The following is an 18,043-nucleotide window of genomic DNA, read 5'->3' as shown; positions in this document are numbered from 1 at the left end:
GTGAACGGCTTCGCCTGTTAACAAGGACGTCTAAATGAAACTTGTGGGTACAGCGTAGGTACAGCTTAGGTTGAGCATTGCTTCGGCGTGCTGTGTGAACGGGGGCTAATGTTCTCCCAGGTTTTGAGGGGAAAAATGCAGTCAAGTTAGTACAAAGTCAAGGTTAAGCACTGAATGGTGAAGGTTAAGGTTAAGGGAATAGCAAATGAGTGTGTGTGTGTGCGTGTGTGTGTGTGTGTGTGTGTGTGTGTGTGTGTGTGTGCGTGCGTGTGTGTGCGTGCGTGCATGTACATGCGCACATCCATGCACAAGAGAAAGTAAGAGGACAATTAACAGATCAAGAGATTGAGCACTAAAGGGGAGATTAGAGTGAGGTGGCCTATCAGATCTAAAGATTTATTGAACGGCGCGGCCAAAATGAAAGGAGAGAGAGAAAAAGAAAGCGAGTGATCGAATGTCCAGGTAGGCGGAGAGAAAGAGAAGGGAGTGTGGGGGGATCGAAATATTCACCTCAGAACTCGTGAGATGACTCGTGAGAAGACTTAGCATCTGGCTCGTCCGCAAATCCACCAGGGCAACATGTCGCCGCTACGCTGACGAAACGCAGCGCGAAAACCCCTACGGCAGAAGAAGGCATTTTAATGACCTCCGAGGCTCACCTGAGACCAAACAAACACATTCCAGGATAAGATCGGAGCGAAGCGAAATAGATCATGCGTGCGTGGAAGTGGCGCATAGCAATCACGCGCAATCCAAGTGTCCCCAAAAGAATAGATAGATAACCCGGAAAAGTGGGCTCTTGTCAGTGCCGTTTTCCAATGCTAATTAGGGAAATGGTTATTTTCCGTTATATTTTTTACGGGTTTTTAGAGTGTTGGATATACATTTACGGTTAAGCATGTGGGGGCAGTTACCACTACTTGATTCTGTGAACGACCGTGTATCAGCATTTGAAACTATTTAAAATACTGCAGGAGAAGAAAGTTCAGGTGCAAAATAAAGTTGGGTCCTGGGTGTCTTGTTGTTTGTCTTCTGGACCTTCTCTAGGCATCTTGCAGAAATGGAGAAACAGGCTTGTCTCTCTTGTCTGGTCAAGACCTCCCCACCTTTTATCTGTGGCACGTGTGATCATAACTTCAGCCAATTAAACGACCGCACGCCGTTGGTAGAGTCCCTCATACGAGTCTGCACTGTGAATAGTTGCAGTCACAGGCTGAGCAGACCAGTCATTGGTACTGTATGCCCACAGCTGTCTGTGGATGTAAAGAGAAAACACTTTTCTGTCATTAGGGAGAGGTGAGAAGATCTCTCCTGCTCTTAGCTGTCTCCAAATGTTCCTGCTATCTGTTGTTGTTGAAGTTTGTTTTTCCGAAACATATCTGTGCACCATCAGCACAACAGACTCGTGTTTGAATTGAAATGGCAGATTAAAATGAGGTGCGCTCCATTTAGTTTCCCTTGACTCAGTTCTTTTCATTTCTTGGGCGATTCAAGTGCAAGCGGTGCTACTGAACAGTGTGTGCATCTAGAATTGGTCTGATGACATTATCATTATTATTATTTTGGTGTTAAGGCTAATTTAGTAATCAGAAATCACAATACACAGTTCTCAACCTGGTGTGACCCTGAATGTGTCGCAATCACCAAGGTAACCATAACCACATCCATATGCTTTCCAACATTAAATCAATCTCGGCATCAGATGTTGCATTGCTGATGTACTAACTATATCATCCTAATGATCTTATATAGGTCTCCCGGCTATATATGAAACACAAGAGCAGATCCCCTCTCTGTGTTATGAGTGTGGCTGAATCTACCCCCATATCTTTTATCCGGCTTCCTGCTTCCTGCCTGATGGAATGTAATTGGCCCCAGGAGATAGCATGCCGTAGCATGGAGTGGTGATGACCAAGATTTAGAATAAACACAGCGGGCACTTCCTGGTTTACGGTGCCAGTTGAGTACCCACTGAAAGCATTGTGGATTTGAGTGGGAATGGCCAGTCTACTGGTTCCATCTTGGTTCTGCTTTTCTCGCTCTTCATGTTAATAGCGTTGTGCTGCGCTGTGTACACCTTTAAGATACTGTCTGTGTGTATTGGCCTGGCTGCGTACACCTTTAAGATACTGTCTGTGTGTATTGGCCTGGCTGTGTACACCTTTAAGATACTGTCTGTGTGTATTGGCCTGGCTGTGTACACCTTTAAGATACTGTCTGTGTGTATTGGCCTGGCTGTGTACACCTTTAAGATACTGTCTGTGTGTATTGGCCTGGCTGTGTATACCTTTAAGATACTGTCTGTGTGTATTGGCCTGGCTGTGTACACCTTTAAGATACTGTCTGTGTGTATTGGCCTGGCTGTGTACACCTTTAAGATACTGTCTGTGTGTATTGGCCTGGCTGTGTACACCTTTAAGATACTGTCTGTGTGTGTTGGCCTGGCTGTGTACACTTTTAAGATACTGTCTGTGTGTATTGGCCTGGCTGTGTACACCTTTAAGATACTGTCTGTGTGTGTTGGCCTGGCTGTGTACACCTTTAAGATACTGTCTGTGTGTATTGGCCTGGCTGTGTACACCTTTAAGATACTGTCTGTGTGTATTGGCCTGGCTGTGTACACTTTTAAGATACTGCCTGTGTGTATTGGCCTGGCTGTGTACACCTTTAAGATACTGTCTGTGTGTATTGGCCTGGCTGTGTACACCTTTAAGATACTGTCTGTGTGTGTTGGCCTGGCTGTGTACACCTTTAAGATACTGTCTGTGTGTGTTGGCCTGGCTGTGTACACCTTTAAGATACTGTCTGTGTGTATTGGCCTGGGGAATCTAAAATTGACAGGCGCCGACCTCATTTCCTTTCTCAGTCCCACTCAAGCAGCTGTTATTATCAGTGATGTAGTGGCAAATAAAAAGGACAGGTTAACTATGAACTCCATTTGGTGATATTAGGCCAAACAACTACCGCTATAGTAGCAAGTGAAAATAGACTCTAATAGCGTTCCATATTTTCTTGTGATTCATATCCGTCTGATTCTAATTACTATAATGAATAGCCTACGAAAAAGTTATGTCAAGTTAAACGTGTGTGTAAGCATCCCTCCACAAATGAAAAAAAAGTGGGTAAATTGAGTTGAAGTTGGTTTACCCTTCACTACAACCTTAGTTATGACGATTTTAGGATTAAAGAGGACATGAAACATTTGACATATGACTCTAGTTCTTTTGCATTTCACCTCAGACAAGACAGGACACTGGCTTCAAGTCTAAAATTTAGCTAGATTTACTAGAAAGATGAACAACATTTCCAGTGATGGGCAAGCTACTCGGAAAATGTTGTATGCTAAGCTACCAGTTACTCTAGATTAAATATAGCTTCACTACATTGAAGTTATCCCCAGAGAAATGTAGCAAGCTAAGGTACGAGCAACATGGCAAAAGTAGCTTGCTACATCGAAGCTACTTTTTATTGATTGATTGTAGGGCTGGGACGGATCACGGATAATCCGTGACCCGTACGGATCAGCCCCCACGGTTCGGCACACGGTTCAGAACGTCTTGGTCCGCGGACCCCCCCCCCCCCCCCCCCCCCCCTTCGTTTCATTTAACGTTTAACGTTAGTGTATGAGAACGCCTGCAGCGCAGCCAGACACAGACAGGCATCATCATGGCAAGCACAAGTGAGCTTCCTCATCCCTTCGCTGTAAAGTCTCTCTGAAGGCTGTGGCTAGTGGCTACTAAAGACAGCAAACTTATTTCAACACCTCTGAAAAAGCACAGGAATGCGAGCAGCATGTTGCGCGCTGCACAAGATAGCACGAGCCACAACACGCACACACACACATACACACACACGCGCGCACACGTTTCACGAACACATTATCACCGGACGGTGAAATGTTGCCTTGGACGCATAACAACAAAACAACACGTGGGGCCACCGCACCGAGTAGCATAACGTAGCATCAACATTATGTTTCCATACTCACCCGGTCTGGTCTGTACCCATGTCATGTGACTACGTTAGCAAGCAACAGGCAAGAAGTTAGGCGCAGTGCCACCTAAAACAGGAAGTTGGGTTTTTTTGCCTTCAGAGTAAAAGCATAAATTGTGTCATGAGAAAAAAATATTTTTTGAGCTGTGCAGGGCAACAAATGGTTAGAGAAGTATAATAGTATTAAAAATTCAAATCGAAAATCTAATTTTGAGAGAAAAAATCTGATATAGCCTATTTATTTATTTTTTGCTGATCCGAAAAATCCGTGATCCGTGGCTAAAAATCCGTCACGCGATCCGATCCGTGGGTTTTCTGATCCGTCCCAGCCCTAATTGATTGATTGATTGATTTTTACATTGAATCAACTTCATGCCAAATCAATGCTATCTCAGTGATCAAGAACAACTTTCCAGCAAACAAATAGGCAGGCAAAAAAGCTGTCCACCCCATACGTCCATCCAGAAAAAGTTCATCCCTCTTGAACTTTTCTGTCCATCAAAATGTATGCAAATTTGCTGGATACGTACGCTTCATCAGTGCTCCATGGACAGACGGACAGCTGTGTTGAAAATGTATGGAAGTGAACAGAGAAATGAATGCAGACGGACAGACACCACTGATCAGTGTGTCCACAGCCTTACGCTAGAATAGCGAATGCTGTTTAAAGGCATTTTCCCAGGCGTGACTGAATAGGACAATGTGTATTGACTTGGTTGGACAGTACACTGCATCACTGAGTGCATTTATTTTTTCTCTGGCAGCCTGGGCCAGGTGATACCTGGCCATTGTTCCCTAAGGCGCCTCCTAAACAAAAGAGCTCTGAAAGCTGTTTGGCCCTTTTAACCCTGCCTTCTGTAACGGCTTCTAACCCTGCCTTCTGTAACGGCTTCTGTTATCTCACGGTATGACACACATTTGGGGCCTCATTTAAAAAAGCGTGTCATGCACAAAGTTTGTACTTGCCCAAAGCCCAAATCCAATCCAATTGATGCCAAAATTAGCCTGATTCATTCTCACACATTGATAGATTCTTCAGAGTTTTTCATTGCTTCCTAAATATGGAAAAAGCAATCTGAATTTGAATGTATCTTTACTGAACAACCCAGTCTAAAAAAAGAAGTGAAATAAAAACGTTTGTCCAGAGCCAAAAACATTTCTATTTAACAGTAACGGCTCTAAAATTGTTAGATGGTAACGTTTTTTTGGGTGGGTTTTTGGTTAGGTTAGGGTTAAGGTCTGGGTTAGGGTTAGGGGGTCGGAGACCCCACCGGTCAGGGAACCCTCTCCCGTACCCCATGTCTAACCCTAAGCCCTTGTTCACACAGGACGCCGAACGTAAGCAGAACTGAAGCTTGAAGCAGGCACAAGCTGAACGTACGCCTTGTTGTTCACACAAGACGCCTTCTCTTTTCCTCTCAGCGCCTACTCTCGCGCCTTGAACCCGCCCACAACTCCCATTGACTTCATGCCTCACAGCTTCATGGCTTCAGCGTCACGCTTGGAAATTCGGCGTCAGGCCTGAGTGATCGCGTGGCTTCAGCACGGCGTCAGCGTGGCACGCGTGCGGGTGGTGTGAACGCCCCCCACCCTAAACCTAACCTCTCCCACCCCTCTAAAAACTCCCACCCCTCTAAAAAACCCGTTACCATCTAACAATTTTAGAGCCATTATCGTTAAATAGAAACATTTTTGGCTGTGGACAAACGTTTCTATTTCACAATTTTTCTGGAGACTGTGTTGCATTGAAAGGATACGATGTATGCCACATAGGCCTGTAGTGAAAATACAACAGATCTGGGGCCAACAGCTCAGGTCTAATGCAATGCCAGAATTGTGACTCTGTTCATACAACAACGGAAATCATTGTTTGATTTCCCAATTACCATTGTTTGCTCCCTCTCCCTCTCTACCCCCCACATAGTTATTAAGCAATACATCATAAGATATTAGGGATCGAGGAAATGATCCTATATATTGAAGGCCACTAGCACCATTTGCAGGAATAAGCTCAATTCAATCAAGTCAAGTCAAGTCAAGTTTATTTATATAGCCCTAATTCACAAGCATGTCTCAGAGGGCTTCACAGAAAGTATGTCTAGCTGATTCTAGCTAACACACAGTAACAAGAATATACAGAATAAAGATAACATTTGAACATTTGAAGAAAGCAGGAGAGTGGAGGAGGGAGGGAGAGGGAGGAGAGGGGGGAGGTGGGGAGAAAATAGGAAATGTGGAGAGGTGGGAGGGCGCAGGGGAAGGAGAGCAGTGGGAATGTGAGAGAGGGGAGAGGACAGAGAGGAGGAGAGAAACAGAGAAGGAGAGGTGGAAGGGTACAGGGGAGGTAGAGTAGAGGTAGGGTCTAGGGTGGAGGGAGGGAGGGAGGAGAGGGGGGAGGTGGGGGGGAAATAGGAAATGTGGAGGAGGAGAGAACAGGGGAGGAGAGATGAGGGTGCAGGGGAGGGAGAGCCAGGGTAGGGGTAGGGTCTAGGGTTGGGGGAGGGGAGGGAGTAGGATACGGGCCCGGATTAGGGCGAGGGTGGGGAGAAATGGGAAATGTGGAGGAGGAGAGAACAGAGAAGGAGAGGGTGCAGGGGAGGGAGAGCAGGGGGAATGTGAGAGGGAGGAGAGGGCAGAGAGGAGGAGAGAACAGAGAAGGAGAGGTGGGAGGGCGCAGGGGAAGGAGAGCAGTGGGAATGTGAGAGAGGGGAGAGGACAGAGAGGAGGAGAGAACAGAGAAAGAGAGATGGGAGGGTACAGGGGAGGTAGAGTAGAGGTAGGGTCTAGGGTGGAGGGAGGGAGTAGGATACGGGCCCGGATTAGGGCGAGGGTGGGGAGAAAATGGGAAATGTGGAGGAGGAGAGAACAGAGAAGGAGAGGTGGGAGGGTGCAGGGGAAGGAGAGCAGGGGGAATGTGAGAGAGGGGGGAGGACAGAGAGTAGAGGTGCAGGGGAAGGAGAGCAGGGGGAATGTGAGAGAAGGGAGAGCAGGAAGTGGCAGGGATTCAGGAAAATAGGGGAGAAGAGGAGAAGGAGCAGAGGGGGGGGAGAATGAGGAGAGAGCAGGAGAAGGGAGGGGGGGGGCGGTGGGATGTGGGGGAGGAAAGAGCATGGAAAGAGAGGAGAACAAGAAGGGGGAAGAAGGGAAGAAGCGGGGAAGGGGGAAAGAGAGGGGGGGGGGAGAAGATCAGACAACTGACTACTCTAAGCATTAACCAGAGCTAACTGGGACATAGTATCTAGCTAATCTACAGCCTAATCTGGCCTATCCTACCCTGCTCTAGTCTGATTTTAGCCTGAACACTAACAGGTCAGCCTTAGGCTGTAGCTAATCTATCGCCTACCTAAGCTGTTCTAAACCAACCGGCAGCCCGAATCACCTCCCTCTCTATTTTCTCCCAATAAGGGACCGTGCTATTTTTTTACCAGTCTATAGCAGCAGAAGGGGCATAGGAACTCAGTCTATAGCAGCAGAAGGGGGCGGGGCATAGGAACTCGCACAGGGATTCCCCCGCACTGCGGTGATATAGCGCCTCGGGGCGATCCCGGGGGAACGCTCCCAAATTACATTGAAGTGACTCAAATTGCTTTACTGGACGGGTTCATATGCAGTACACAGTGATTACATATCATATCATCATTTTTCTCTCACGCATGTGAAGTTAATCCGGGAAAACAAGCGGCGCAGCTGTGGTCATTCATCTTTTATGGCGCTGTTGCACAGAGTAGCTTTGATTTGAGTCAGATGTGACGGTGGGCAATACTCTTTTAAAATTGTGGATAGATTCATGTTGAAGTTGGTACAAATTCTCTGTTTTTCCTGCTCTATTCTCGTCTAATCTGATGAAGAGGCGCAGCTCTAGTTGTTGACAAACAGCAGCATATGCTTCGGATGGAGACCATATGCCACATGACAAACAACATTAGCAGGATATCTCCTCGATACTGGAGGTATCACAACATAGCAGTTGGTATACAGAGAGAGAAAGAGGGAGAGAGAGAGAGAGAGAAAGAGAGAGAAAAAGAGAGAGAGGACATTGAATACAGGTCAGTTCAGAGCCAAAACTCTGATTCTCACATAGACCCTGAATGAAAGTTAATGAACTATGATTGACCAATCGAATTAATTGAATAATTGAGGCTTGCTCAGTTTGGACTGTTCACTGTCATCACCATCCATGGTGAGAATATGGGAATACGTCGAGTGCGCCGTTTCCCAGCCAAGTGTATTGGGAATTTGTGTGTTGTGAGAAAGTTGTCAATAATTCAGAATCCATAGTCCTACTTCATAGAAAATCTGACCCCCCGGGCCCTCCCGCCTAAAAAGAATGTTCCGGGGCAGGTAATGCGGAGCGCGCCGGGCCCTGCAGTGGCTCCCATTTGAAATTAATTTTGATTGCCTGCATGCAAGATGGATGAGGATTCCTTGTTTGTACTGGGCTACACCGTTGAGTTAAATCATTGATGTCTTTGGAGGAGCGAGGTGTATGTAGTGTAGATGCTCACCTCCTCCTGCTGACGCGCTGGAAATACAAAGCCAAAGCAGGGGAGCGCGCCGACCGGAGATAGAGGAGAGATAAGAGGGGAGGAGAGAGGGGGGAGGCAGAGAGGCAAGCGGTGTGACGGGGTCAAAACAACCCGGTGTGAGGGAAGATGGATCATTGGTTGGGCTTGATGGAGGGTAAAGTTACAGTGGTAATGGAGGAGACGTGGACAGGTCTACTTATTCATACAGCAAAATTTAATTTCCACATGCTGTGATCAATCTTGGGCGTTTGATCACTTCAGTAGGAGTATGTATGATTGATAACACTGTCCTGAGAGCATATGGGACCAATGTGTCTGCGGTGGAATACATCATAGGCTCTCTGGTGCTCCATACTAACAGTGTTCAGCATGTTTGAGTGATAGTCAAGAAAGAAGACTGGCATTTTAGTACAGTAATCAGAAGTCCTTAGTGGATAGTTGATTCATACATTTTCAGGTAGCTGTTGTAGCCATTTTTTTGCTTTGGAGCAATTTCAGCACGAGTAACCAAGTATCATCTGCTGCACAATGACTTTTAACTATGCAGTCTCTCATCCACACTCACCTACACTTGCTATGGAAACAGGGAAAGCGTTAATCTTATCTGCAGTGCCGGAGGCTGTTTCAGGACTGCAGTCCTTTACGACTGTATTTCTAGGTCTAGTGTTGCCAGATCTCACTTGACGGTTTTCACTGAATTGTCACTCCTGACTAGGGATGGGCATTTCTAGCAAAAACACTATTCGAAATTCGCTGGCCAAATTCGAATTTAATTCGAAATTCGAAAAAAAAAAAAAAATATGTAAAAAAAAAAAAAAATGTAATTTTTTTTTCTTTTTTTTTTGTGAGTGAAATGTTGCATTGTCTCCCCTGATTCTAAGTCTACGGCTTTATTAATTAATATAAAAAGCTTCTGCTGTGGATTTTTAGCTCAAACAAGCATTGCACCACTGAAGTAAAGAACATGTTACATGACATTGACATTTTCGAAAATAAAAAACAGTTTTGACAATCATGAGTGGTTCATTAAATATTTAGTAGGCTCAGGTCTGAGTGCCAAAGGGGTGCCAAAGTCACCCCCTCTCCCTCTTCATGGGATTTCATCCGCCATTCATTTTTCCATAAACCTTGCTTAAAATGCTTATAAAAATTGTTTTACTTGCTCAAACCAAGCAATTTGACTATACTTAGAATCAGGGGAGACAATGCAACATTTCACTATTTTTTTTTTATTTTTTTTTTATTTTTTTTCGAATTTCGAATTTCGAATTTCAATAATAAAAGTCGACCTTGATAATAACAACGATTATTCGAAAATTCGAAATTCGATGCCCATCCCTACTCCTGACTAGCAGTTCTGTCAGTCCTATGCTATTGTATTAGCAATTTGATCATGTTTTGAAGTTTAATGAATGTTCTGGCTAGAATTAATTATAATAGTCATTAAGTTGGGCCAAAATCATGTTTCATTTAACTAAATAAACAAATAATGTTACCTTTTTCAGCAAGCTACCAGCTAACAGATTGTTTGTAGTCCCTTTAAGACTATAGCTACTCACACTTTTGGCTAGCTGACGTTAACTTTGCTGTCCAATTCAAGACACCATAATTGTTTAAAACGTTAAACAAATAAAACTTGATTCACATTCAGTAACATTACTCACTCTGATTAGCTGCCGCTGTCACAAAAAACGGGCTACACTTTCAGTCCTGCGTTCCTGAAACTGCAGCCTCCGGCTTTGCAGATACATGCTACTCAATCTCTGACACAAAACTGTCAGACTTGGCCACATATCATTTAAGAAACTTACCATTTAGCTTTAGAGCTGCTACAACTTGTTCTCATGTTCTTGCTTTTGAGATAATGCTATTCACCACCATCACTCAGCGTACATGTAGTGTTAGTGTATGGTGGTGGTGAGGTGTTAATATGTAATGTTAGTGCATGGTGGTGAAGTGTTAATATGTAATGTTAGTGTATGGTGGTGAAGTGTTAATATGTAATGTTAATGTATGGTGGTGGTGAGGTGTTAATATGTAATGTTAGTGCATAGTAGTGTAGTGTTAATATGTAATGTTAGTGCATGGTGGTGAAGTGTTAATATGTAATGTTAGTGTATGGAGGTGGTGAGGTGTTAATATGTAATGTTAGTGCATGGTGGTGAAGTGTTAATATGTAATGTTAGTGCATAGTAGTGTAGTGTTAATATGTAATGTTAGTGCATGGTGGTGAAGTGTTAATATGTAATGTTAGTGTATGGAGGTGGTGAGGTGTTAATATGTAATGTTAGTGCATGGTGGTGAAGTGTTAATATGTAATGTTACTACATGGTGGTGAAGTGTTAATATGTAATGTTAGTGCATGGTGGTGAAGTGTTAATATGTAATGTTAGTGTATGTGGTGAAGTGTTAATATGTAATGTTAGCGTATGGTGGTGAGGTGTTACTATGTAATTTTTCGTGCATGGTGTTGAGGTGTTAATATATAATGTTGGTGTATGGTGTTGAGGTGTTAATATGAAGTGTATGTGGTGAGGTGTTAATATGTAATGTTAGTGGTTAGTGCATGGTGGTGAAGTGTCAATATGTAATGTTAGTGTATAGTGAGGTGTTAATATGTAATGTTAGTGCATGGTGGTGAAGTGTTCATATATAATGTTAATGTATGGTGAGGTGTTAATATGTAATGTTAGTGGTTAGTGCATGGTGGTGAAGTGTTAATAGGTAATGTTAGTGTATGGTGAGGTGTTAATATGTAATGTTAGTGCATGGTGGTGAGGTGTTCATATGTAATGTTAGTGCATGGTGGTGAAGTGTTCATATGTAATGTTAGTGTATGGTGGTGAGGTGTACATATGTAATGTTAGTGTATGGTGGTGAGGTGTTCATATGTAATGTTAGTGTATGGTGGTGAGGTGTTAATATGTAGTGTATGTGGTGAGGTGTTAATATGTAATGTTAGTGCATGGTGGTGAGGTGTTCATATGTAATGTTAGTGCATGGTGGTGAAGTGTTCATATGTAATGTTAGTGTATGGTGGTGAGGTGTACATATGTAATGTTAGTGTATGGTGGTGAGGTGTTCATATGTAATGTTAGTGTATGGTGGTGAGGTGTTAATATGTAGTGTATGTGGTGAGGTGTTAATATGTAATGTTAGTGGTTAGTGCATGGTGGTGAAGTGTTAATATGTAATGTTAGTGTATGGTGAGGTGTTAATATGTAATGTTAGTGCATGGTGGTGAGGTGTTCATATGTAATGTTAGTGTATGGTGGTGAGGTGTTAAAGGAGAATTTTGTTTTTTTTTAACCTGGACCCATCTCCTGGCAATAATTATGATTTGGCCACTCACCCAGTGATGTCCGCGGCGTTTCTGGCCGTCCTAGCGTTGTTTTGAGATCAATAGCGTCCAAGTCAGTTGTAAAATGGAGCTGATTTGGGGCCAAGTGTGAGCCTGTCTTTCCTGCATCTAAATAGCTATTTTTATTCCCGTTTTCGCCACATATCGTCGTAATGTGATCCCTCAACATCCACCAGAGTGATATTTTGCCCCAGGCCATTTCCTGGAGTCTCCCAGGGATCAAATTGCCTCAAACGTGATCTCGGTCACCAAGTCTCGTAAAGTCCCGCGATACTTTCCTGCCGACTGGCCAACTACAGGTAGGACGCTTTGCGGTGGTGGTTTTAGCGTAACCTATGTGGGGTTTGGCATAACCTTCGTTATTTCGAATCCCACATAGGTTACGAAATATCACTCTGGTGGATGTTGAGGGATCACATTACGACGACATGTGACGAAAACGGGAATAAAAATAGCTATTTAGATGCAGGAAAGACAAGCTCACACTTGGCCCCAAATCAGCTCCATTTTACAACTGACTTGGATGCTATTGATCTCATAACAACGCTAGGACGGCCAGAAACGCCGCGGACATCGCTGGGTGAGTGGCCAAATCATAATTATTGCCAGGAGATGGGTCCAGGTTAAAACAAAACAAAATTCTCCTTTAATATTAGGCCTGTGAATCTTCACTGGCCTCACAATTCGATTCGATTATGATTAATCTGTCAACGATTCGATTCGATTCCACGATGCATCACGATGCATCTCGATACAGCTCCAACAGTATTGCAGCTCCAAGTATCAAATCCTCAATTTTCTGTACTATTACTGTACATGGCTACTTTTTCATCAATTAATACAAGCAGTCAGATAAATATCAAGTCCCTTTTTTACTTTAAAGTGCTTTAAAATCTGAATGTCAACAGAAATTTAAACATAAACGATTCAACGATTCATCTGTCAATGATTCGATTCGATTCGATTCACACGTCCACATCGCGATGCATCGATTATACGATTAATTTTGACACCCCTAGTTAATATGCAATGTTAGTGTATGGTGGTGAGGTGTTAATATGTAATGTTAGTGCATGGTGGGGAAGTGTTAATACAGTATGTAATGTTAGTGCATGGTGGTGAGGTGTTAATATGTAATGTTAGTGTATGGTGGTGAAGTGTTAATACGGTATGTAATGTTAGTGCATGATGGTGAAGTGTTAATATGTAATGTTAGTGTATGGTGGTGAGGTGTTAATATGTAATGTTAGTGCATGGTGGGGAAGTGTTAATACAGTATGTAATGTTAGTGCATGGTGGTGAAGTGTTAATATGTAATGTTAGTGCATGGTGGTGAAGTGTTAATACAGTATGTAATGTTAGTGCATGGTGGTGAGGTGTTAATATGTAATGTTAGTGCATGGTGGTGAAGTGTTAATACAGTATGTAATGTTAGTGCATGGTGGTGAGGTGTTAATATGTAATGTTAGTGTATGGTGGTGAAGTGTTAATACAGTATATAATATTAGTGCATGGTGGTGAAGTGTTAATATGTAATGTTAGTGCATGGTGGTGAAGTGTTAATATGTAATATTAGTGCATGGTGGTGAAGTGTTAATATGTAATGTTAGTGCATGGTGGTGAGGTGTTAATATGTAATGTTAGTGCATGGTGGTGAAGTGTTAATACAGTATATAATGTTAGTGCATGGTGGTGAGGTGTTAATATGTAATGTTAGTGCATGGTGGGGAAGTGTTAATACAGTATGTAATGTTAGTGCATGGTGGTGAGGTGTTAATATGTAATGTTAGTGTATGGTGGTGAAGTGTTAATACAGTATGTAATGTTAGTGCATGGTGGTGAAGTGTTAATATGTAATGTTAGTGCATGGTGGTGAAGTGTTAATATGTAATGTTAGTGCATGGTGGTGAAGTGTTAATATGTAATGTTAGTGCATGGTGGTGAAGTGTTAATATGTAATGTCAGTGTATGGTGGTGAGGTGTTAATATGTAATGTTAGTGCATGGTGGTGAAGTGTTAATATGTAATGTTAGTGCATGGTGGTGAAGTGTTAATATGTAATGTTAGTGCATGGTGGTGAAGTGTTAATATGTAATGTTAGTGTATGGTGGTGAGGTATTAATATGTAATGTTAGTGCATGGTGGGGAAGTGTTAATACAGTATATAATGTTAGTGCATGGTGGTGAGGTGTTAATATGTAATGTTAGTGCATGGTGGTGAGGTGTTAATATGTAATATTAGTGCATGGTGGGGAAGTGTTAATACAGTATATAATGTTAGTGCATGGTGGTGAGGTGTTAATATGGAGTGCTGGAGCCAATGATCTACTCAGGACACGTGGATGATTTTGGTGCCTGTGTCACTTAAGTCGACCAACCGCCCAAAACCTTGGTGGTGTTTTCCTTTATCCTTTGACCTTGTCTGCAAGGTGAATGAACAGACTGTAAGTGTGGAGGCTACAGTGCAACCTGGCAACTGTTCTCTTCTGAAATGAGATCAGCGCTAAAAATTAGAATTCTGACACGACAGCAACTTATGATCGCTTTAATGATTTTCCCATTTCCTGGGAAGAAAGAACAATTAATAATAACCAAATCACAGAACAGAATCATTGTGTGGTTGGGAATACTAGTCTATAGGTGACATAGTGATGAATTATGTTGTTAATACCACAAAAGTTAATAATAATTATTATTATTATATAATTATTATTATTACTAGATATATCAGTTACTTCCTTCCCAAATAATGGCAGCACTATTGGACCCCCATACCCTGTGTTGTGCTAGTGTTTGGGGGCGGCAGGTTTCTGGACAGGCCACGGCTCTAAGTTCCACCATACTGTATATTCATGGCACCAAGCCAATGACCTTTCCTCGCCATGCTGTGCTGCCAATCTGTATCCTGTGCTATCTAAGGCCCTTCCTGCTCAAATCCCTGTGTGCCAACCGGACCTGGGGAAAATAGCCATTGAGTCTGAAGTATTAATATAAGTAGCCTATAAGTATTAAAAATAAAGGAATAAATAAGGTGCAGCACTGGATCAGGCGTGTTTTGAGGAATCAATTCAAGAATAAATGAAGATCCTCTGCCTCTCCTAAATCTGTCAAGTGTCAGAATTTTTCAAATTTTATTTCTCGTGATGAAAAGATAACACCTCAAGCATTTCCTAAGCGCTTACTATCACAGTAGGAAGGGAGCGAGGCGTGTGAAGGCCAGGGAGGCGTGGAAAGTGACAAAATAACCACTTCGCTTACGTAAGTGCCGTTGACACACATCGGGATTTTGGGAAACGGCGCTCATTGCGATGCCCGTTTGAATCCTCCCTTCATTTCAGTTTGGTGTGAACCTACGTGTGAAAACTGCAGCGCCAACAGTCATCTGTGCCGTTGCCAGTGCCAGCTTGGTACAGGGCTGGTTTGATTTCAACAGCACAGTAGGGAGAGGGGGAGATCATGGCATGGCCCCGAGAGAGAGAGAGAGGAGAGAGAGAGAGAGAGCGGGAGAGGGAGGAGAGAGAGGGACAGACAGAGAGAGAGAGAGAGAGAGACAGAGAGAGATACACAGACGGGAGAAAGGAAGGAGAGCAGAGAGACTGCTAGCTTGGGTAAGTGGATTATGTGGTGTGGAAGGAGGGATGGAGGGGAAGGCTATCTCCACTTCCTGTTCTCCTCTGTTCAAATACTACTAAGCACTACCTAGTTGTCCTATTCTAAACTAAACCCCATTCCTACATTTTAGCACACCAATGCTATTTTCTTTTCTTTTTTTGCAGGACATCCATCAAATCCATCAAATAGTTTTTGCAAATACGTACTGTAAACACTTTGTTATGTGCCAAAATGGTCCAGGGGCTATCACAAAGTTTACATGTTCACACAAATGCTTTCAAAAGTCATTTTTACATACCTTTCATGAAGTATTATGTTAAAAAAAGAAGAAGCAAGCAACACGAAACACAATGAAAACAGTCAGACTAACCATTGAGGAAAACGTTGCAAATGTATTTTGAATCAAATGTCCCATTAAGATCAAGAGGGTGGCTGCTGTACACACACTGCTATACGTTGGCCCACATCTCCGTATGGGTTACTCCTGTATCCCTTCTAAAAATGTGGCTGCAGCATGTGAACTGTCTGTCTGTCTGTCTGTCTGTCTGTCTGTCTGTCTGTCTGTATATCTATCTATCTATCGATCTATCTATCTATCTATCTATCTATCTATCTATCTATCTATCTATCTATCTATCTATCTATCTATCTATCTACTGTATCTATCTATCTATCTATCTGACCATGAGAATATAATTGCTGCATTTTCCATGTCCTACCCCATCAATTTATTAAGAGTCTACTTAACTTCTTTTTTTTTAATCACCCCGAGGTGTTGAAGTAAGCAGGTTGTGCAGGTCGGCCCCTTCTCTCCTGACCCCGTCTCCATATGAATAGAGACACTGCATAACGTGTCATCATTCAGAAGCCACGCCCAAGACGGGGGAAAACGGAAACCCCCCCTCCAATCCTGGCGTTCTCCTATGTCACGTGCATGGTTGCGTGTTGCACAAAAAGATCGTATATACGGAAGATGAACACTCCAACTTACTTCTTGACAGCTAGATCTTCTCGCCAATTCTCAATGGCTTCCTTGTTTTGGTCAGGAGTACAAAAAAACTTTAACTGGCGATTTTTTACATTTGTTGTCTGCGCAGCCCACCACACAACAGCTTTTAACTATGTTTAATTCAAGGAAAATTACGCTGGTGTGTGGAAATGAACGGAGCTTTTCCCCCGTGATGGGCGTGGCCTATTTCATGCAGTGTCTCTATAGGCTACTCCTGATTGATGTACTACTCTACTCTCATGCTGCAAACGGACACCTCATTTCCATAGCACCAGCCACAGCCCCTTAGCTACCCCCCTTACCCACCCCTCAAATCCAAACTCTACCACCTTCCTATCCCTAGCTACAGCCCCTCTTCCCTAGCTCCGCCCCCCAGTCTGATGCTACAAACATCTCATGCTGCAAACAGACAGACAGGGACACATGTCGATGTCACGACATGTATCAAAGCGGCTGCACTGCTTAAAAATCCCCCCCCCCCTGATTTCCCCATTTGATGATGATTTTTCTCCCCAATTGTTCTTGGCCAATTTCCCCCTGCTGCTCCAACACATGCGCAGTTGCCAGCCGCTTCTTTTCACCTGACAGAGGGGAGCTTCACCAGCAGGACGTAGCACGTGGGAGAATCACGCTATTCCCACCAGTTCCCTTCCGCCCCAAACAGGCGCCCCGGCCGACCAGAGGAGGCGCTAGTGCAGCGACCAGGACACATACCCTCAATCTGGCTTCCCACCCGCAGACACAGCCAATCGTGCCTGTAACAGGGGGGCGTGAACCTGCGACCCTCATGTTGGTAGGCAGGGAATCTACCGCTACAATACCCGGACGCCCAGTATGACCTTTTCTCAGTTTCTCTCTCTCTCTTTTGTGTCCACAGGATTACACGTTGACCATGTACTTCCAGCAGTACTGGAGGGACAAGCGTCTAGCCTACGTGGGGATCCCCCTCAACCTGACCCTGGACAACAGGGTGGCCGACCAGCTGTGGGTCCCCGACACCTACTTCCTCAACGACAAGAAGTCCTTTGTCCATGGGGTCACCGTCAAGAACCGCATGATCCGGCTGCATCCGGACGGGACGGTTCTGTACGGCCTCAGGTGAGTTCTGCCCCGCGCTGACATCACCAATTCTATACATAAGTGATATATCATCAGTGATTTATGATGAATTTGAGTGTGTCCTGGAGGTTTTGGAGACCACTGTGTCCCAGAATGGGTGGGGGGGGAGGGGGGTCTAACTCCCAGGGGTCCACTAGTCCTACTTAAACAGGCTTGGATGATGCTGTCCCTGGGTTAGGGTTAGTGACTTAAGCGTAATTTTTTCGGCCTGTCATATCTGCAGAAATCTCACCTTGGGTCGATGCTGATTCATTTATCGGCTGATAATGATGGCGTGCCGATATCATCGTGCATCCCTAAGCTACAGTATGGAATGTTTTGCCCTGAGGCAGCAAAGTGTATTGCAACTCCCACCTTCTTCCCCATGCATCATTTGGGAAAGTTCACACCCCAACAGCCTTGTCTCTCATCTTCTCTCATCAA

At 43.8% G+C, this 18,043-nt stretch overlaps 1 protein-coding gene across 2 annotated transcripts in view; it reads left to right on the top strand.

The window, feature by feature from the left end:
- Positions 1-18,043, top strand: part of LOC310773791 (gamma-aminobutyric acid receptor subunit beta-3-like) — a gene marked incomplete at both ends in the record, with an annotated part of 125,488 nt that overhangs the window by 47,198 nt on the left and 60,247 nt on the right. For both annotated transcript variants that reach the window (XM_083633743.1, XM_083633744.1), the window contains one exon: positions 17,379-17,599. In XM_083633743.1, the coding sequence (XP_083489869.1) occupies positions 17,379-17,599 (221 nt within the window). The remainder of the gene's footprint in view (positions 1-17,378; positions 17,600-18,043) is intronic.

Source organism: Poromitra crassiceps (genome assembly GCF_964638095.1).
Source record: "Poromitra crassiceps genome assembly, chromosome: 3".
NCBI lineage: Eukaryota > Metazoa > Chordata > Actinopteri > Beryciformes > Melamphaidae > Poromitra > Poromitra crassiceps.
Note: the sequence above shows the minus strand (reverse complement) of the source record. Positions and strands in the feature narration are given on the sequence as shown.